This window comes from Cherax quadricarinatus, chromosome 33, assembly GCF_038502225.1.
Source record: "Cherax quadricarinatus isolate ZL_2023a chromosome 33, ASM3850222v1, whole genome shotgun sequence".
NCBI classification, from domain to species: Eukaryota; Metazoa; Arthropoda; class Malacostraca; order Decapoda; family Parastacidae; genus Cherax; species Cherax quadricarinatus.
This window is the reverse complement of record NC_091324.1, coordinates 15,142,778-15,166,176: the sequence shown is the minus strand read 5'-3', so window position 1 is coordinate 15,166,176 and position 23,399 is coordinate 15,142,778. Positions and strand designations below refer to the sequence as shown.

Below are 23,399 nucleotides of genomic sequence, written 5' to 3'. Positions count from 1 at the left end.
CTGTTAATTATTTGCGATCTCCGTTTTGAAAACATACTTGCACCTTTTGCAACAACAGCTTCCTTGATTGCCTTTCTGTTCACCAAGATAGTAGTGATGGTTGAATGGGGTTTGTTATATAACCTTTCCAACTCGGAGATACGCACTCCATTTTCATACTTTTCTATTATCCCTTTCTTCAATTGCATAGTAATTCTCACCCTTTTTACCACAGGGTTGGCACTAGAAGCTTTCTTGGGGCCCGTGGTGGCTTATTTAGTGGTTACAAGCACTAAAAACAATGGAATAATACAAAATATATCGCAGGTACACATGGAATTGACTGCAACGGCATGTAAACAATGGCACACTGGCTATACATGGAGTCTTGGAGTGGCTGGGCTTGCTCAGGCCGCATGGACATGTTCGGGACGAAAGCCTTTAGATGAGTTTTTCGGCATTGGTAGAGCCAATATTTTGATGCCAAAGAGAGCCATTAGTCAATTTTGTTTAGTCAATGCCGCCGTTGGTTGAGGGTCCACTGTACATCAAATTTCATAAAATAAAAAAGTATTAGATAAGTGGTAAAACCAGTTAAAAACAGTGTGGCAATGGATTTTTTTTAACACACTGGCCATCTCCCACCAAGGTAATGAGACCCAAAAGAAGAAACACTTTCACCATCATTCACTCAATCACTATCTTGCCAGACACACTGATGCAGTAGTTCGGATGCCTTCCCAAACTGCAAATATCCTCACTCCTCCTCAAGAGTGCAAGCACTGTAATTCCAAGGATAACCTTACTTGAGTACTACCTCCTTTAGTTTATAAACTTTCATCTCCCTCTTACTCACTGATGCCATTCTCCTTGCAATGGAGTTATGATTCTCAAATGGTTCTTCTATGGGCAGTTACCTTTTTGTGAAAGAAAGGGATTGAAGCCTCCATAGATACTATAGGTTAGGCATCAAATGTCAGTGAACTGTGGGTTTAGTGTTGTATCAAACAAGTGTCATTAGATCAAAAGGTATATAAACTGACAAGTTGATGAATAAGGCACATGTACAACACACCTGGGTGTGTTGAGAGCCATTTTGCCCACCACAGGCTTTATCAGCCTAATACAGAGACAAGATGAGAGCATTTTATAGTGGAACAAGTGGAGCCACTTCAGCATGGTTTTAGAGCAGGACGATCATGCCTGTCACAGCTGCTGAACCATTATGACAGAATTACGGAGGCATTGGAAGACGACCGAAATGCAGATGTGATTTACACAGATTTTGCAGAGGCACTTGACAAATATGATCATGGAATGATAGCACATAAAATGAGGGCCATGGGCATTATGGGGAAGGTAGGCAGATGGATTTTCGGGTTCCTAACACACAGAACACAAAAAGTAGTAGTAAACAGAGCAAGATCTAGCATCAGCTATGTAAAAAGCTCAGTGCCCCAAGGCACTGTCCTGCACCTCTGCTGTTTCTCATCCTCATAGCAGACATAGATAAAAACACTCATCACATTTTTGTATCATCATTTGCAGATGACACTAAAATAAGCATGAAAGTCACTACGGTAGAGGACACTGAAAAATTACAGGAAGACATAAGCAGGGTTTTCCAGTGGGCAGTGGAGAACAACATGCCGTTCAATGGTGATATGTTCCAGCTGCCTAGGTATGGAAAGAATGAAGAACTCAAAAGGCACACTATATACAAAACTCAAGAGGGTCATCAAATAGAATGAAAGGAACATGTAAAACACCTGGGAATACAGTGGACCCCCACCTTATGATATTAATCCATTCCTGAGAGCTCATCGTAAGCCGAAATTATCATTAGCCGAATTAATTTTCCCCATAAGAAATAATGGAAATCAAATTAATCTGTTCCTGACACCCCAAAGTATGAAAAAAAAAACTTTTTTTACCATATGAAATATTAATTTTAATACACACAAACTGAAGAAGACATGCACAATTACTACTCTACTAAGAATAGAATGCATGACACTTACCTTTATTGAAGATCTGGTGATGATTGATGGGATGGGAGGAGGGGAGTGTGTGGACGTTATTGTTTAGAAGGGGAATCCCCTTCCATTAGGACTTGAGGTAGCAAGTCCTTTTCTGGGGTTACTTCCCTTCTTCTTTTAATGCCACTAGGACCAGCTTGAGAGTCACTGGACCTCTGTCGCACAACAAATCTGTCCATAGAGCTCTGTACCTCCCGTTCCTTTAAGACTTTCCTAAAATGGGCCATAACATTGTCATTGTACAGGTTGCCAACACGGCTTGCAGTAGCTGTGTCAGGGTGATTTTCATCCATAAAGGTTTGCAGTTCAACCCACTTTGCACACTTTCCTTAATCTCTTTTTTCAATTCCAGACTAATTCTCGCCCTTTTTACCACAGGGATGGCACCAGAAGCTTTCTTGGGGTCCATGGTGACTTATTTTGCAGTTACAAGCACTAAAAACACTGGGATAATGTGAAATGTGCTGAATGTATGCGTAGATGCGACCACATTGTCTGGCTTGTAAACAGTGGCACTGAGGCCACACGTGGGATGCGTCCCGGATGAATCACATAAGGCGAGTTTTTATCGTGAGGCGAGGCAAAATTTTTGTGTTCAAATGCTTCGTATGGCGGATTTAACGTAACGCGATGCGCTCGTAAGGCGCACTGTAATTATGTCAGCTGACCTTTCTTTTAAAGACCATAACAAGACAAAGATCATGACAGCCTGGAAGATGACAAGGTGGATATTGAGAACTTTCAAAACGAGAAATAATGCCGATGGTGATACTCTTCAAATCGCTAGTGCTCCCTCATTTAGAATATTGCTCAGTGCTGATGGCCCCATTCAAAGCAGGAGAAATATCAGAGCTGGAACAAATACAGAGATCATTTATGGCTCACAATGAGCTAGTAAAGTACCTAAATTACTGGGAATGCCTTCAAGTCTTGAACATGTACTCATTGGAGCAGAGGAGAGAGAGATACATGATAATATATACAGTGGACCCTCGGTTATCGGCTGTAATCCGTTCCAGAAGCTTGGCCTAAAACCTAAATGGCTGAAAACTGAAATAATATTTCCCATAAGAATTAATGTAAATACAGTGGACCCCCGACATTCGATATTAATTCGTTCCTGAGAGCTCATCGAATGCCGAAAATATCGAAAGGCGAATTAATTTTCCCCATAAGAAATAATGGAAATCAAATTAATCCGTGCAAGACACCCAAAAGTATGAAAAAAAAATTTTACCACATGAAATATTAAGTTTAATGCAGTAGAATAATTACAATAACAACAATAACAATAGATTAATAACAATAGAATAATTGACACTTACCTTGTACAGCAGCGGCAGCAGCGGCATCCTACCAGCTCTTCTTCCTCAAAAAGCCATCGCTCATCAAAACTTATGATGGCCTAAGTGAAAGTACAACTACATGAACCCACGTAGACCACAAAATGACCCAAGAATACTAAGAATGTAACCCAATTATTTAATAAATGTATGGAAGAGGGTAAGGTACCTAGGGATTGGCAGAGAGCATGCATAGTTCCTTTGTATAAAGGCAAAGGGGATAAAAGAGAGTGCAAAAATTATAGGGGGATAAGTCTGTTGAGTATACCTGGTAAAGTGTATGGTAGAGTTATAATTGAAAGAATTAAGAGTAAGACGGAGAATAGGATAGCAGATGAACAAGGAGGCTTTAGGAAAGGTAGGGGGTGTGTGGACCAGGTGTTTACAGTGAAACATATAAGTGAACAGTATTTAGATAAGGCTAAAGAGGTCTTTGTGGCATTTATGGATTTGGAAAAGGCGTATGACAGGGTGGATAGGGGGGCAATGTGGCAGATGTTGCAAGTGTATGGTGTAGGAGGTAGGTTACTGAAAGCAGTGAAGAGTTTTTACGAGGATAGTGAGGCTCAAGTTAGAGTATGTAGGAAAGAGGGAAATTTTTTCCCAGTAAAAGTAGGCCTTAGACAAGGATGTGTGATGTCACCGTGGTTGTTTAATATATTTATAGATGGGGTTGTAAGAGAAGTAAATGCGAGGGTCTTGGCAAGAGGTGTGGAGTTAAAAGATAAAGAATCACACACAAAGTGGGAGTTGTCACAGCTGCTCTTTGCTGATGACACTGTGCTCTTGGGAGATTCTGAAGAGAAGTTGCAGAGATTGGTGGATGAATTTGGTAGGGTGTGCAAAAGAAGAAAATTAAAGGTGAATACAGGAAAGAGTAAGGTTATGAGGATAACAAAAAGATTAGGTGATGAAAGATTGGATATCAGATTGGAGGGAGAGAGTATGGAGGAGGTGAACGTATTCAGATATTTGGGAGTGGATGTGTCAGCGGATGGGTCTATGAAAGATGAGGTGAATCATAGAATTGATGAGGGAAAAAGAGTGAGTGGTGCACTTAGGAGTCTGTGGAGACAAAGAACTTTGTCCTTGGAGGCAAAGAGGGGAATGTATGAGAGTATAGTTTTACCAACGCTCTTATATGGGTGTGAAGCATGGGTGATGAATGTTGCAGCGAGGAGAAGGCTGGAGGCAGTGGAGATGTCATGTCTGAGGGCAATGTGTGGTGTGAATATAATGCAGAGAATTCGTAGTTTGGAAGTTAGAAGGAGGTGCGGGATTACCAAAACTGTTGTCCAGAGGGCTGAGGAAGGGTTGTTGAGGTGGTTCGGACATGTAGCCTGGTGGCTAAAGCTCCCGCTTCACACACGGAGGGCCCGGGTTCGATTTCTGGCGGGTGGAACCATTTCGACACGTTTCCTTACACCTGTTGTCCTGTTCACCTAGCAGCAAATAGGCACCTGGGTGTTAGTCGACTGGTGTGGGTCGCATCCTGGGGGACAAGATTAAGGACCCCAATGGAAATAAGTTAGACAGTCCTCGATGACACACTGACTTTCTTGGGTTATCCTGGGTGGCTAACCCTCCGGGGTTAAAAATCCGAACGAAATCTTATCTTATCTTAAGAGTATATCAGTCTGTAGTAGAAGGAAGGCGGGGTAGGGGTCGGCCTAGGAAAGGTTGGAGGGAGGGGGTAAAGGAGGTTTTGTGTGCGAGGGGCTTGGACTTCCAGCAGGCATGCGTGAGCGTGTTTGATAGGAGTGAATGGAGACAAATGGTTTTTAATACTTGACGTGCTGTTGGAGTGTGAGCAAAGTAACATTTATGAAGGGATTCAGGGAAACCGGCAGGCCGGACTTGAGTCCTGGAGATGGGAAGTACAGTGCCTGCACTCTGAAGGAGGGGTGTTAATGTTGCAGTTTAAAAACTGTAGTGTAAAGCACCCTTCTGGCAAGACAGTGATGGAGTAAATGATGGTGAAAGTTTTTCTTTTTCGGGCCACCCTGCCTTGGTGGGAATCGGCCAGTGTGATAAAAAAAAAAAATTACCTGTAAATATAAAAGAAACACTACCTGTTTATAAATTCAAGTCTCTTCTCAAAGATCACTTACCCAAAACCAAATAAATACTGAATAACTGAACCTTATAAATTGTATATCTTAAATGTTTCTCACAATTATATCACATAAATGTTAAACCTAAGACCCAATCTAACTTTGTTATTTTTTAAATACACTACCTAACAGAATACTCCATTCTACTGAATGTACAGCAATGCATGCAACCATATGACCTGTCTTTGTAATACTCATTTGTGCTTTATTGTTATCTGTTTACAATAATGTTTTATCACTGATTACATCATTGCTTAGTTAATCTTTAGTTAATTTTAAGCCAGCCCGTAATGCTATGCATACAAGTGGCTTTGGCATGCTGCTCTTACCTGTATTTTTTTTTTGTACCTCTGTATGTATGTTCAAATTATGAAATAAATAAATAAATAAATAAATAAGATCTGGTGATGATTGATGGGATGGGAGGAGGGGAGAGTGTGGATGGTGTAAGTGTTCATGTACATATTTTTCAGCCGCTTTGTGGTCCGAACTGGCAGCCTCACCATGCCTTACCACACTGTGTATGCCACTATGATTCTTAAATCTTTCAAACCAACCTTTGCTGGCCTTAAATTCACTCACATCACCATTAGTTGCAGGCAGTTTCTTTACCAAATCATCATGCAACTGCCTAGCCTTTTCACAAATGATTGCTTGAGAGATGCTATCTCCTGCTATCTGTTTTTCATTTATCCACACCAATAACAGTCTCTCAACATCTTCTAACACTAGCGATCTCTGTTTCGAAAACAAAGTTGCACCTTTTTACAACAACAGCTTCCTTGATTGCCATTTTCCTGCTCACTATAGTAGAGATGGTTGATTGGGGTTTACTATACAACCTGGCCAGCTCCGACACATGCACTCCACTTTCGTACTTTGCAATTATCTCTTTCTTCATTTCAATAGTCATTAGCACCTTTTTTCTCGAAGGGTTGGCACTAGAAGCTTTCTTGGGGCCCATGGTTACTTATTTTGCAGAAACAAGCACTGTAAACAGTGATAATATGGATAATATGGAATGTACTGAATGTATCCTTAGATGCGCGCACACTGGCTGGCTTGTAAACGCTGGACACGTCTCGTACGAATCACATCGAATAGCGTGTTTTTGATTGAATGCCGAGGCGAAACTTTTGCGTTAAAATGCATCGAATGCCGGATTTATCAAATGCCGATGCCATTGAATGTCGGGGGTCCACTGTACTGTACATTAATCCGTTCCAGACAAAAATATTCACGAAAAAATAAAGTAACTTTTTTAACAGTTAAATCAGTATTACATACCTTTATTTAAGACTAATGCTGACTTCTGGAATGCCTGCTACACTCCCTGCATGCCTGTTACACTCCTTGCATGCCTGTTACACTCCTTGCATGCCTGCTACACTCCTTGCATGCCTGCTGCACTCCCTGCATGCCTGTTACACTCCCTACATGACTGTTACACTCCTTGCATGCCTGCTACACTTCCTGCATGCCTGCTACACTCCCTGCATGCATGCTACACTTCACACTTAAATTCCATGGTGTTTCTCACTTTCTTTACCACAGGAACTTTACTAAAAACTTTCTTTGGAGCCATGGTTACTTATTTTGCAGTTGCACTGCAAAAACCACAAAAAACAATGGAAAACAAGTGAAATGTTTGGATGTATGAGCAGAAGCTTCCTCATACACCGAGGGAGAGACAGCCAAACTGACGCGCAAGCGGCCCCAGCCGGTGCATGGACATGTCCAAAATGGCCGAACACCGAAATAACGGCCGATCACTGGGAGCTGAAAAACCGGTCGATCACCGAGTTGGCCGATAACAGGAACGGCTGATAACCGAGGGTCCACTGTACCTGGAAAGTACTCGAGGGCCTGGTCCCAAATCTGCACACTGCCATAACAACATACTGGAGTGAGAGATATGGGAGGAAGTGAGGAGCAGGGGTGCAGTAGGGACAATAAGAGAACATTGTATCAACATCTGGGGTCCCATACTATTCAACATCTTACCAGAAGTTATCAGAAACACAGCTGAAACAACTGTAGAAGGCTTCAAGAGGAAACTGGACAAGTATCTTCACCAGGTGCCAGATCAACCAGGCTGTGATGGATATGTGGGGCAGGGGCCTCCAGCAGCAACAGCGTGGTTGACCAGGCAAGAACCAGATGAGCCTGGCCCATGGCTGGCCTCCGAGAGTAGTGAAACTCTCAAAACTCTTCAAAGATAAAGTCAAAGGTAAACGCTCTACTATAAAAGTCTCCCATAATGGGCGCAACGTCTTGCAATAAAGATACTCAGGTGTTACACGTATATCTTATCAACTTGTCAGTAATATATACCTTTGTTCTATTCATACGTATTTAACACAGCAACACCATTTAATTTTGATACAGAGAATATCTTCAACACAATCACTAACCTTCGGCCCACCTTATGGGCCTAAGATCTGCCATTAGTAGACCCTTCCCGCATTTGACCACATCTACACTGCTGCATCTCTTCACTTCACTATAAGTCTGGCAGGCATCATAGTCATCATGTCTCTGTATCAGATGGATAAAGCCCATGGTGGGGGTGAATAATTTTTCAAAGATACCTAGGCATTGCCCATGTGTGACAAAGCAGTTTTACTACCAAGTTATCATTTACTTAGTAATAATGGTCAAATATTGCCCATTTCAGCTTTGGTGCTGGGATCCGATCTGTGCAGACTGGTATTGTATTTAATGATGAGATGGATGACTTTTCTGCTCCTAATATTACCAGCTATTTTGGGATACCTCCATCACCAGCCAACTTCATCAAAGCAGGTGTTTAGTGTTTTTCTATTTGTTAATACTGAATGTATTTTTATAAATCATGATTTTTTCTTCTGCTTCGTGTAGCAAGTAAGCGTGCGTTTTACTACATCAACCCATATGCATTGAAATAACAAAGTAAGGATGTAAAATTGTGAGCTTTCAATTTGTAATAGCATAAAGAATTTGATGTGCAATTAACCTTATCAGGGACGTGATCCCCTGCTCTCAAACTTGCTCTCAGGGTCACAAAATTAAAAAAAAAAATATTTTTCTTATGAAATGGTAGAGAATCTTTTTCTGGGAAATAATAAAATTAGATGGCAAACTGACGAAATACTAATGCTGTCGTGAATTTTGCTGTGTCAGCGATATTTATGCACTGGCAATTATGTCCACTTTGAGCCCTATTTCAGGCCAATTCCATTGTTCCAGTTGACCAAATTCTTAGCTAATTTGCTACTATGTCTTCCATTCTATCAATGGAGTATAAAAAACTGCCCATTCAGCTATTTAAACTACCCAATAAAGTGATCAGAAATTGGTAATTTGGCTAATTTCACACAAATTTCAAGAAATGCCAGTTTCAAAATTGGGTCCAAAATGAACAATGCAGACATTCCTGGTACTAAAATAACAATTCCTTTGTTCATTATATTATGCTTGCTTTCCATTTTGAATTTTTATTCACACAAAAAATAGAATATTTACTGTTATGCAGACTACTGCATTATTGTAATAATTGTATAAATGATGTTATTGCATTTGAACATGCATACTACACTGGCAAGATGGACGTGTATTGGACGAGTGACATCATTTGTGTACTCTGGAATATTAGCAAAAATATAATTTTTTTTTTTTTTTTTTTTTTTCAACAAGTCGGTCGTCTCCCACCGAGGCAGCGTGACCCAAAAAAAAGAAAGAAAATCCCCAAAAAGAAAACACTTTCATCATCATTTAACACTTTCACCACACTCACACATTATCACTGCTTTTGCAGAGGTGCTCAGAATACAACAGTTTAGAAGCATATACGTATAAAGATACACAACATATCCCTCCAAACTGCCAATATCCCAAACCCCTCCTTTAAAGTGCAGGCATTGTACTTCCCATTTCCAGGACTCAAGTCTGACTATATGAAAATAACCGGTTTCCCTGAATCCCTTCACTAAATATTACCCTGCTCACACTCCAACAGATCGTCAGGTCCCAAGTATCATTCGTCTCCATTCACTCCTATCTAACACGCTCATGCACGCTTGCTGGAAGTCCAAGCCCCTCACCCACAAAACCTCCTTTACCCCCTCTTTCCAACCCTTTCGAGGACGACCCCTACCCCTCTTTCCTTCCCCTATAGATTTATATGCTTTCCATGTCATTCTACTTTGATCCATTCTCTCTAAATGACCAAACCACCTCAACAACCCCTCTTCTGCCCTCTGACTAATGCTTTTATTAACTCCACACCTTCTCCTAATTTCCACACTCCGAATTTTCTGCATAATATTTACACCACACATTGCCCTTAGACAGGACATCTCCACTGCCTCCAACCGTCTCCTCGCTGCTGCATTTACCACCCAAGCTTCACATCCATATAAGAGTGTTGGTACTACTATACTTTCATACATTCCCTTCTTTGCCTCCATAGATAACGTTTTTTGACTCCACATATACCTCAACGCACCACTCACCTTTTTTCCCTCATCAATTCTATGATTAACCTCATCCTTCATAAATCCATCCGCCGACACGTCAACTCCCAAGTATCTGAAAACATTCACTTCTTCCATACTCCTCCTCCCCAATTTGATATCCAATTTTTCTTTATCTAAATCATTTGATACCCTCATCACCTTACTCTTTTCTATGTTCACTTTCAACTTTCTACCTTTACACACATTCTCAAACTCATCCACTAACCTTTGCAATTTTTCTTTAGAATCTCCCATAAGCACAGTATCATCAGCAAAAAGTAACTGTGTCAATTCCCATTTTGAATTTGATTCCCCATAGTTTAATCCCACCCCTCTCCCGGACACCCTAGCATTTACTTCTTAGGTTAGGTTAGGTAAGGTTCGTCAGGAAACAGGACAAATGTTTCCTGACGCGGGTCTTAGTCAGATGATGACCCGCCTTTGGAGCTTTTGGTCATCTGACCGAGGCCTTCCGCTGGCTTACCGGTCCACCCCTTTAAAAATTATGATCATTTATTTACTTCTTTTACAACCCCATCTATAAATATATTAAACAACCATGGTGACATTACACATCCCTGTCTAAGACCTACTTTTACCGGGAAGTAGTCTCCCTCTCTTCTACACACCCTAACCTGAGCCTCACTATCCTCATAAAAGCTCTTTACAGCATTTAGTAACTTACCACCTATTCCATATACTTGCAACATCTGCCACATTGCTCCTCTATCCACTCTATCATATGCCTTTTCTAAATCCATAAATGCAATAAAAACTTCCCTACCTTTATCTAAATACTGTTCACATATATGCTTCAATGTAAACACTTGATCTACATATCCCCTACCCACTCTGAAGCCTCCTTGCTCGTCCGCAGTTCTACATTCTGTCTTACCTCTAATTCTTTCAATTATAACCCTACCGTATACTTTTCCTGGTATACTCAGTAAACTTATTCCTCTATAATTTTTACAATCTCTTTTGTCCCCTTTCCCTTTATATAAAGGGACTATACATGCTCTCCGCCAATCCCTAGGTACCTTCCCCTCTTTCATACATTTATTAAACAAAAGTACCAACCACTCCAACACTATATCCCCCCCTGCTTTTAACATTTCTGTCATGATCCCATCAGTTCCAGCTGCTTTACCCCCTTTCATTCTACGTAATGCCTCACGTACCTCCACCACACTTACATTCTGCTCTTCTTCACTCCTAAAAGATGGTATACCTCCCTGGCCAGTGCATGAAATTACCGCCTCCCTTTCTTCCTCAACATTTAAAAGTTCCTCAAAATATTCTCGCCATCTACCTAATACCTCCCTCTCCCCATCTACTAACTCCCCTACTCTGTTTTTAACTGACAAATCCATACTTTCCCTAGGCTTTCTTAACTTGTTTAACTCCCTCCAAATTTTTTTCTTATTTTCATTAAAATTTCTTGACAGTGCCTCTCCCACTCTTTCATCTGCTCTCCTTTTGCACTCTCTCACCACTCTCTTCACCTTTCTTTTACTCTCCATATACTCTGCTCTTCTTATAACACTTCTGCTTTGTAAAAACCTCTCGTAAGCTACCTTTTTCTCTTTTATCACACCCTTTACTTCATCATTCCACCAATCACTCCTCTTTCCTCCTGCCCCCACCCTCCTATAACCACAAACTTCTGCCCCACATTCCAATACTGCATTTTTAAAACTATTCCAACCCTCTTCAACCCCCCCACTACTCATCTTTGCACTAGCCCACCTTTCTGCCAATAGTCGCTTATATCTCGCCCGAACTTCCTCCTCCCTTAGTTTATACACTTTCACCTCCTTCTTACTTGTTGTTGCCACCTTCCTCTTTTCCCATCTACCTCTTACTCTAACTGTAGCTACAACTAAATAATGATCCGATATATCAGTTGCCCCTCTATAAACATGTACATCCTGGAGCCTACCCATCAACCTTTTATCCACCAATACATAATCTAACAAACTACTTTCATTACGTGCTACATCATACCTTGTATATTTATTTATCCTCTTTTTCATAAAATATGTATTACTTATTACCAAATTTCTTTCTACACATAGCTCAATTAAAGGCTCCCCATTTACATTTACCCCTGGCACCCCAAATTTACCTACTACTCCCTCCATAACATTTTTACCCACTTTAGCATTGAAATCCCCAACCACCATTACTCTCACACTTGATTCAAAACTCCCCACGCATTCACTCAGCATTTCCCAGAATCTCTCTCTCTCCTCTACACTTCTCTCTTCTCCAGTTGCATACACGCTTAATATAACCCACTTTTCACATCCAATCTTTATTTTACTCCACATAATCCTTGAATTTATACATTTGTAGTCCCTCTTTTCCTGCCATAGCTTATCCTTCAACATTATTGCTACTCCTTCTTTAGCTCTAACTCTATTTGAAACCCCTGACCTAATCCCATTTATTCCTCTCCATTGAAACTCTCCCACCCCCTTCAGCTTTGTTTCACTTAAAGCCAGGACATCCAGTTTCTTCTCATTCATAACATCCACAATCATCTCTTTCTTATCATTTGCACAACGTCCACGCACATTCAGACTTCCCACTTTGACAATTTTCTTCTTCTTATTCTTTTTAGTAATCTTTACAGGAAAAGGGGTTACTAGCCCATTGTTCCCGGCATTTTAGTTGACTTTTACAACACGCATGGCTTACGGAGGAAAGATTCTTATTCCACTTCCCCATGGATATAAAAGGAAAAGTAATAAGACCAAGAACTATTAAGATAAAATCAAAGAAAACTCAGATGAGTGTGTATAAATAAACGTGTACATGTATGTGTAGTGTGACCTAAGTGTAAGTAGAAGTAGCAAGACATACCTGTAATCTTGCATATTTATGAGACAGACAAAAGACACCAGCAATCCTACCATCATGTAAAACAATTACAGGCTTTCGTTTTACACTCACTTGGCAGGACGGTAGTACCTCCCTGGGTGGTTGCTGTCTACCAACCTACTACCTAGAATATTTTCGCTAATTTGTGCTCAATTTTGAGTTGCTTTCAGTTCTGTAACCAATCGAAATCATCTCTTTTTCTGTAATATATCTTACATTCTATCAAATGAGACCAAGAAACCAAGAATACAACAATAACACCATACGAAAATACACTGCAAATTTGCTGTTTTAAACCATGGTCTCAGTTTTTTCCCATTATGCACTGCTTGCTGAAGGATTTTTTTTATGGTTCACAGTTACTGCATAGACTCATTCTCTCTTATATGTAGGCATAAATTTATCACTAACAGCTTATCGGAGTGAGCTGAGCTCATGGCGTAGTACTACGATAGGACCAACACTGGTTTCAAAGCAGTAGAATAACGGGACTGACCTCAAAAGGGTTAACAATATATTTTTTTAATTATTTTGATTACTAAATCAACATTGTTGTGAATTTTGGTTGTTTTCTACATAATAAATAATTTTTTTTTTCAACACGTCAGTTGTCTCCCACCGAGGCAGGGTGACTCAAAAAGAAAGAAAATCCCTAAAAAGAAAATACTTTCATCATCATTCAACACTTTCACCTCATTCATACATAATCACTGTCTTTGCAGAGGCACTCAGATACGACAGTTTAAGAGTCAATCTCCAAACTGCCAATATCTCAAACCCCTCCTTTAACCCTTTGAGGGTTCTGGTCGTACTAGTACGTTTTACGAGTAGGGGTTTTTGATGTACTAGTACTCATAAATTCTAGCGGCCTCAAATCTAGTGGGAGAAAGCTGGTAGGCCTTCATATGAAAGAATGGGTCTATGTGGTCATTGTGCACAGTCTAAAAAAAATCCTGCAGCACACAGTGCATAATGAGAAAAAAAAAACTTTGACCACTTTTTTTTAATAAATCAACGACTTTGCAGTGTATTTTCGTATGGTATTTATTGTTGTATTCTAGTTTTCTTGGTCTCATTTTATAGAATGGAAGACATATTACAGAAATTGAGATGATTTTGACTGGTTTTACAATGAAAGGTGCCTTGAAATTGAGCTCAAAGTAGCAGAAATGTTCGATTTTTACCAAACTTCAAAAGTAAACAAATCGTGCCAAGCGTGCAATACACGTCAACTGGTGAGTCTAATATTCTTTTACAAGTGCACCAATAATATTTATACCATTTTTTACACTAATGCAGTAGTCTGCATAACAGTAAATCTTATATTTTTTGTGAGAATAAAAATTCAAAGTGGAAAGCAAAAGAATATAAGAGGGCCCTTGAGACGTGACTAATGACTAGAGGAAATGTCATTTTAGTGCCAGGAATGTCTTTCTTGTTTATTCTGGACCCTATTCGGAAATTGGCATCTTTTGAAATTTGTGTGAAATTGGCAAAATTGCTAAATTCTGACCACTGTACTGGATAGTTGAATTTATAAATGGGTGGTTTCTTGCACCCATTCGATAGAAAAAATGGAGTTCTAGCGAAATATTCATGTTTTTTGTCGACTAGTACAGTGAAATTGGCCGAAAATGGGGCTCAAAGTGGGCAAAATCGCCGATGCATTAACATCGCCGAGACCGCTAACTTTGCGAGAGCATAATTCCGTAAGTTTTCTATCAAATTTCAAACTTTTGGTGTCTTTATGATCGGGAAAAGATTCTCTATCTTTTCATAAGAGAAAATAATTTTTTTTTTTTTTTAAATTTGGCCGACCCTGAGAACGAGTTTCGGAGAGGGCCTGTCGACCCTCAAAGGGTTAAAGTGCAGGCATTGTACTTTCCGTTTCCAGGACTCAAGTTTGCCTAACCTTTTTCCCTGAATCCCTTCACAAAATATTACCTTGCTCACACTCCAACAGCTCGCCAGGTCCCAAAATCCATTTGTCTCCATTCACTCCTATCTAACACAGTCACACATGCTTGCTAGAAGTCCAAGCCCCTCGCCCACAAAACTTCCTTTACCCTCTCCCTCCAACTTTTTCGAGGACGACACCTACCCCACCTTCCTTCCCCTACAGATTTATACGCTCTCCAAGTCATTCTACTTTGATCCATTCTCTCTAAATGACCAAACCACTTCAACAACCCCTCTTCATCCCTCTGACTAATACTTTTATTAACTCCACACATTGCCCTTAGACAGGACATCTCCGCTGCCTCCAGCCGCCTCCTCGCTGCAGCATTTGCAACCCAAGCTTCACACCCATATAAGAGTGTTGGTACCACTCTACTTTCATATATTCCCTTCTTTGCCTCCATGGATAACGTTTTTTTGTCTCTACAGACACCTCAACGCACCACTCACCTTTTTTCCTCCATCAATTCTATGGTTAACCTTATCCTTCATAAACCCATCCACTGACAAGTCAACTCCCAAATATCTGACAACATTCACTTCTTCCATACTCCTTCTCTCCAATGTGATATCCAGTTTTTCTTTATCTAAATCATTTGATACTCTCATCTAAGTTCACTTTCAACTTTCTACCTTTACACACCCTCCCAAAATCATCCACTAACCTTTGCAACTTTTTTTTATAATCTTCCATAAGCACAGTATCATCAGCAAAAAGTAACTGTGTCAACTCCCATTTTGTATTTGATTCCCCATAATTTAATCCCACCCCTCCCCCCAACACCCTAGCATTTACTTCTTTTGCATCCCCATCTATAAATATATTAACCATGGTGACATTACACATCCCTGTCTAAGAACTTCTTTTAACAGGAAGTAATTTCCCTCTCTCCTACATACCCTAACTTAAGCCTCACTATCCTCATAAAAACTCTTTACAGCATTTAGTAACTTACTACCTATTCCATATGCCTGCAACATCTGCCACATTGCTCCTCTATCCACTCTATCATATGCCTTTTCTAAATCCATAAATGCAATGAAAACTTCCCACCTTTATCTAAATACTGTTCACATATACGCTTCAATGTCAACACTTAATCCACACATCCCCTACCCACTCTAAAACCTCCTTGCTCATCCACAATCCTACTCTCTGTCTTACCTCTAAATCTTTCAATAATAAGCCTACCTTACACTTTACCTGGTATACTCAGTAAACTTATTCCCCTATAATTTTTACAATCTCTTTTGTCTCCCTTCCTTTTTTATAAAGGAACTATACATGATCTTTGCCAATCCTTTGGTACCTTCCCCTCTTTCATACATTTATTAAACAAAAACACCAACCACTCCAACACTATATCCCCCCTTGCTTTTAACATTTCTGTCATGATCCCGTCAGTTCCAGCTGCTTTATTCCCTTTCATTGTACATAATGCCTCACGCACCTCCTCCACACTCACATCCTGCTCTTCTTCACTCCTGAAAGATGTTATACCTCCCTGACCAGTGCATGAAATTACCGCCACCCTTTCTTTATCGACATTTAAAAGTTCCTCAAAATATTCCCTCATCTACCCAATACCTCCAGCTCCCCATCTACTAATTCCCCTACTCTGTTTTTAAATGACAAATCATTCGTTCCCTAGGCTTTCTTAACTTGTTTATCTCACACCAAAATTTTTTCTTATTTTCAGCAAAATTTCTTGACAGTGCCTCTCCCACTCTATCATCTGCTCTCCTTTTGCACTCTCTTCACCTTTCTTTTATTCTCCATATGCTCTGCTCTTCTTATAACACTTCTGCTTTGTAAAAACCTTTCATAAGTTACCTTTTTCTCTTTTATCACACCCTTTACTTCATCATTCTACCAGTCACTCCTCTTTCCTCCTGCACCCACCCTCCTATAGCTACAGACTTCTGCCCCACATTCTAATACTGCATTTTGAAAACTATTCCAAACCTCTTCAACCCCCCTCCCCCCCACTACTCATACTTGTACTAGCCCACCTTTCTGCCAGTAGTTGCTTATATCTCTCCCTAACTTCCTCCTTCCTTAGTTTATACACTTTCACTTCTCTCTTACTTGCTGTTGCCATTTTCTTTTTGTCCCATCTACCTCTTACTCTAAAAGTAGCTACAACTAAATAATCAGATATATCTGTTGCCCTTGTATAAACACATACATCCTAAAGCCTACCCATCAACCTTTTACCCACCAATAAATAATCTAACAAACTACTTTCATTCTGTGCTATATCATACCTTGTATACTTATTTATCCTCTTTTTCATAAAATATGTATTACTTATTACCAAACTTCTTTCTACAGATAACCCGATTAAAGGCTCCCCATTTTCATTTACCCCTGGCACCCCAGATTTACTTTCTACTCCCTTCACAACACTTTTACCCACTTTAGCATTGAGATCCCCAACCACAAGTACTCTCTCACTTGGTTCAGAACTACCCATGTACTCACTCAACATTTTGCAAAATCTCTCTCTCTTTCTCTCCTCTACACTTCTCTCTTCTCCAGGTGCATAAACACTTATTATAATCCACTTTTCACATCCAACCCTTATTTTACTCCACATAATCCATGAATTTATACATTTATATTCCCTCTTTTCTTGCTGTAACTTATCCTTCAATATCATTGCTACTCCTTCTTTAGCTCTAACTCTATTTGAAACTCCTGACCTAATCCCATTAATTTCTCCTCACTGAAAGTCTCCCACCCCCTTCAACTTTATAGGTAGTAGGTTGGTAGACAGCAACCATTTGGGGAGGTACTACTGTCCTACCAAGTGAGTGTAAAAAGGAAGCCTGTATTTGTTTTACATGATGGTAGGATTGCTGGTGTCTTTTTTCTGTCTCATAAACATGCAATACTTCAGTACGTCTTGCTACTTCTGCTTACACTTAGGTCACACTACACATACTTTTACATGTTTATGTATACACATTTACCTGAGTTTTTTTTTATTTTATCTTAATAGTTCTTGTTCTTATTACTTTCCCTTTCATATCCATGGGGAAGTGGAATAAGAATCTTTCCTCTGTAAGCCATGCGTGTTGTAAGAGTCAACTAAAATGCCGGGAACATTGATTGGGCTAGTAACCCCTTTTCCCGCATAGCTTACTAAAAAGAAAAAGAAGAAAACCATCAAAGTGGGATGTTTGAATAAATTAAATATACATTATGTATAGTGAAAAACATCAATACACTGCACCTTAGCTTGGTACTTTGATAATTATCAGAGTACTCCATGGGGAAGTGGAACAGAATTCTTCCTCCATAAGCCATGCGTGTCGTAAGAGGTGACTAAAATGCCGGGAGCAAGGGGCTAGTAACCCCTTCTCCTGTATATATTATTAAATTTAAAAGGAGGAACTTTTGTTTTTCCTTTTGGGCAACCCCACCTCAGTGGGATATGGCTGGTACATTGAAAGAAGAAGAAGAATTATCAGAGTATAGTAAATACACTAGAACATATGTTGAAAAAGACACTTATGTACAGTTTAGGACATTTATTAAAAGAAATGTTTTGCCATGAGTGGCAACTAAAAAATGGTGGCTGGGGATTTCAATGCTAAAGTGGGCAAAAATGCTGTGGAGGGAGTAGTAGGTAAATTTAGGGTGCCAGGGGTAAATGAAAATGGGGAGCCTTTAATTGAGCTATGTGTAGAAAGAGGTTTGGTAATAAGAAGAAGAATAAATAAATATACAAGGTATGATATAGCACGTAATGAAAGTAGTTTGTTAGATTATATATTGGTGGATAAAAGGTTGTGGAAGAGGGTAAGGTATCTAGGGATTGGCAGAGAGCATGCATAGTTCCTTTGTATAAAGCCAAAGGGGACAAAAGAGAGTGCAAAAATTATAGGGGGATAAGTCTGTTGCGTATAACTGGTAAAGTGTATAGTAGAGTTATTATTGAAAGAATTGAGAGTAAGACGGAGAATAGGATAGCAGATGAACAAGGAGGCTTTAGGAAAGGTAGGGGGTGTGTGGACCAGGTGTTTACAGTGAAACATATAAGTGAACAGTATTTAGATAAGGCTAAAGAGGTTTTTGTGGCATTTATGGATTTGGAAAAGGCGTATGACAGGGTGTATAGGGGGGCAATGTGGCAGATGTTGCAGGTGTATGGTGTAGGAGGTAGGTTACTGAAAGCAGTGAAGAGTTTTTACGAGGATAGTGAGGCTCAAGTTAGAGTATGTAGGAAAGAGGGAGATTATTTCCCAGTAAAAGTAGGCCTTAGACAAGGATGTGTGATGTCACCGTGGTTGTTTAATATATTTATAGATGGGGTTGTAAGAGAAGTAAATGCGAGGGTCTTGGCAAGAGGCGTGGAATTAAAAGATAAAGAATCACACATAAATGGGAGTTGTCACAGTTGCTCTTTGCTGATGACACTGTGCTCTTGGGAGATTCTTTAGAGAAGTTGCAGAGGTTGGTGGATGAATTTGGTAGGGTATGCAAAAGAAGAAAATTAAAAGTGAATACAGGAAAGAGTAAGGTTATGAGGATAACAAAAAGATTAGGTGATGAAAGATTGGATATCAGATTGGAGGGAGAGTATGGAGGAGGTGAATGTAGTCAGATATTTGGGAGTGGACGTGTCAGCGGATGGGTCTATGAAAGATGAGGTGAATCACAGAATTGATGAGGGGAAAAGGGTGAGTGGTGCACTTAGGAGTCTGTGAAGACAAAGAACTTTGTCCTTGGAGGCAAAGAGGGGAATGTATAAGAGTATAGTTTTACCAACGCTCTTACATGGGTGTGAAGCATGGGTGATGAATGTTGCAGCGAGGAGAAGGCTGGAGGCAGTGGAGATGTCATGTCTGAGGGCAATGTGTGGTGTGAATATAATGCAGAGAATTCGTAGTTTGGAAGTTAGGAGGAGGTGCGGGATTACCAAAACTGTTGTCCAGAGGGCTGAGAAAGGGTTGTTGAGGTGGTTCGGACATGTAGAGAGAATGGAGCGAAACAGAATGACTTCAAGAGTGTATCAGTTTGTAGTGGAAGGAAGGCGGGGTAGGGGTCGGCCTAGGAAAGGTTGGAGGGAGTGGGTAAAGGAGGTTTTGTGTGCGAGGGGCAGGCATGTGTGAGCATGTTTGATAGGAGTGAATGGTGACAAATGGTTTTTAATACTTGATGTGCTGTTGGAGTGTGAGCAAAGTAACATTTATGAAGGGATTCAGGGAAACCGGCAGGCCAGACTTGAGTCCTGGAGATGGGAAGTACAGTGCCTGCACTCTGAAGAAGGGGTGTTAATGTTGGTTTAAAAACTGTAGTGTAAAGCACCCTTCTGGCAAGACAGTGATGGAGTGAATGATGGTGAAAGTTTTTCTTTTTTGGGCCACCCTGCCTTGGTGGGAATCGGCCAGTATGTTAATAAAAAAATAAAAGGTTGATGGGTAGGCTTCAGGATGTACACGTTTATAGATGAGCAACTGATATATTGGATCATTATTTAGTTGTAGCTACAGTTAGAGTAAGAGGTAGATGGGAAAAGAGGAAAATGGCAACAATAAGTAAGAGGGAGGTGAAAGTGTGTAAACTAAGGGAGGAGGAAGTTCGGGTGAAATATAAGCAACTATTGGCAGAAAGGTGGGCTGGTGCAAGTATGAGTAGTGGGGGAGGGGGGGGGTTGAAGAGGGTTGGAATAGTTTAAAAAATGCAGTATTAGAATGTGGGGCAGAAGTTTGTGGTTATAGGAGGGTGGGTGCAGGAGGAAAGAGGAGTGATTGGTGGAATGATGAAATAAAGGGTGTGATAAAAGAGAAAAACTTATGAGAGGTTTTTACACAGCAGAAGTGCTATAAGAAGAGTAGAGTATATGGAGAGTAAAAGAAAGGTGAAGAGAGTGGTGAGAGAGTGCAAAAGGAGAGCAGATGATAGAGTGGGAGAGGCACTGTCAAGAAATTTTAATGAAAATAAGAAAAAAATTTTGACTGAGTTAAACAAGTTAAGAAAGCCTAGGGAACGAATGGATTTGTCAGTTAAAAACAGAGTAGGGGAGTTTAGATGGGGAGAAGGAGGTATTGGGTAGATGGCAAGAATATTTTGAGGAACTTTTAAATATCAACGAAGAAAGGGAGGTGGTAATTTCATGCACTGGCCAGGGAGGTATACCATCTTTTAGGAGTGAAGAAGAACAGGATGTGAATATGGGGGAGGTGCGTGAGGCATTATGTAGAATGAAAGGGAGTAAAGCAGCTGGAACTGATGGGATCATTACAAAAATGTTAAAAGCAGGGGTTAATAGAGTGTTGGAGTGGTTGGTGTTTTTGTTTAATAAATGTATGAAAGAGGGGAAGGTACCTAGGAATTGGCAGAGAGCATGTATAGTCCCTTTATATAAAGGGAAGGGGGACAAAAGAGATTTTAAAAATTATAGAGGAATAAGTTTACTGAGTATACCAGGAAAAGTGTACAGTAGGGTTATTATTGAAAGAATTAGAGGTAAGACAGAATGTAGGATTGTGGATGAACAAGGAGGTTTTAGAGTGGGTAGGGGATGTGTAGATCAAGTGTTTACATTGAAGCATATATGTGAACAGTATTTAGATAAAGGTAGGGAAATTTTTATTGCATTTATGGATTTAGAAAAGGCACATGATAGAGTGGATAGGGGAGCAATGTGACAGATGTTGCAAGTATATAGAATAGGTGGTAAGTTATTAAATGCTGTAAAGAGTTTTTATGAGGATAGTGAGGCTCAGGTTAGGGTATGTAGAGAGGGAGACTACTTCCCAGTAAAAGTAGGTCTTAGACAGGGATGTGTAATGTCACCATGGTTGTTTAATATATTTATAGATGGGGTTGTAAAAGAAGTAAATGCTAGGGTGTTCTGGAGAGGGGTGGGATTAAATTATGGGGAATCAAATACAAAATGGGAATTGACACAGTTGCTTTTTGCTGATGATACTGTGCTTATGGGAGATTCTAAAGAAAAATTGCAAAGATTAGTGGACAACTTTGGGAGTGTTTGTAAAGGTAGAAAGTTGAAAGTGAACATAGAAAAGAGTAAGGTGATGAGGCTATCTTATGATTTAGATAAAGAAAAATTGGATATCAAATTGGGGAGGAGGAGTATGGAAGAAGTGAATGTTTTCAGATATTTGGGAGTTGACGTGTCGGTGGATGGATTTATGAAGGATGAGGTTACTCATAGAATTGATGAGGGAAAAAAGGCAAGTGGTGCGTTGAGGTATATACGGAGACAAAAAACGTTATCTATGGAGGCAAAGAAGGGAATGCATGAAAGTATAGTAGTACCAACACTCTTATATGGGTGTGAAGCTTGGGTTGTAACTGCAGCTGCAAGGAGGTGGTTGGAGGCAGTGGAGATGTTCTGTCTAAGGGCAATGTGTGGTGTAAATATTATGCAGAAAATTCGGAGTGTGGAAATTAGGAGAAGGTGTGGAGTTAATAAAAGTGTTGGTCAGAAGGCTGAAGAGGGGTGGTTGAGGTGGTTTGGTCATTTAGAGAGAATGGATCAAAGTAGAATGACATGGAGAGCGTATAAATCTGTAGGGGAAGGAAGGCAGGGTGTGGGTTGTCCTCGAAAAGGTTGGAAGGGAGGGGTTAAGGAGGTTTTGTGGGCGAGGGGCTTGGACTTCCAGCAGGCGTGCGTGAGCGTGTTCGATAGGAGTGAATGGAGACGATTGGTATTTGGGACCTGACAAGCTGTTGGAGTGTGAGCAGGGTAATATTTAGTGAAGGGATTCAGGGAAACTGGTTATTTTTATATAGCCAGACTTGAGTCCTGGAAATGGGAAGTACAGTGCCTGCACTCTAAAGGAGGGGTTTGGGATATTTGCAGTTTGGAGGGATATGTTGTGTATCTTTATTCATATATGCTTCTAAATTGCTGTGTTCTGAGCACCTCTGCAAAAACAGTGATTATGTGTGAGTGAGGTGAAAGTGTTGAATGATGATGAAAGCACTTTCTTTTTGGGTCACCCTGCCTCGGTGGGAGACGGCCAACTTGTTAAAAAAAATAAAAAAATAAAAATATGTGTAGTGGCAGGAGTCAGGTGGAAAACTGTGAGGGTAGTAGTAGTAGTAGTAGTAGTACAATTACAATGAGATGGGTTGGGTTTGAGAAGGACCTGTCAATATCATATTACAGCAGTCTCCAGAATGGGTAATATCCTATTGCTTAGCAATTTGGATATAGTGTACACTTCTTCTTATCATGATTTTTACAGGTCCTTCTCAAACCCAACCTATGTCACCACAGTTGTGCTATTACTACTACCCCTCACAGTTTTCCACCTGACTCATGCCACTATGCATACTTATTTTTTAGTTATCTCTGTATTAGGACTGAAGAAGCCATTTGTGGCAAAATTCTTTCTCTAATAAATGTCCTGACATATACGTAAGTGTGTTTTTCCACATGTTGTCAGCATCACCATACCATTTCTCCCACTAGAACATAGTATAACAGGCTCTACTGTACTTTTCAAGGATTTTTTAATTATAATAAATTTACACTGCACTAATTCTTCTACTCTGTAAATTCCTTCCCTATATTTAACTACTGTAACTCTTATTTTGAA

The 23,399-nt window shown here is 40.1% G+C and overlaps 1 protein-coding gene across 9 annotated transcripts in view; it reads left to right on the top strand.

Moving 5' to 3' along the window:
• Positions 1 to 23,399, top strand: part of LOC128694021 (scoloptoxin SSD14) — a 170,848-nt gene that overhangs the window by 141,133 nt on the left and 6,316 nt on the right. For all 9 annotated transcript variants that reach the window (XM_070090851.1, XM_070090857.1, XM_070090856.1 and 6 more), the window contains one exon: positions 8,153 to 8,280. In XM_070090851.1, coding sequence (XP_069946952.1) covers positions 8,153 to 8,280 — 128 coding nt within the window. The remainder of the gene's footprint in view (positions 1 to 8,152; positions 8,281 to 23,399) is intronic.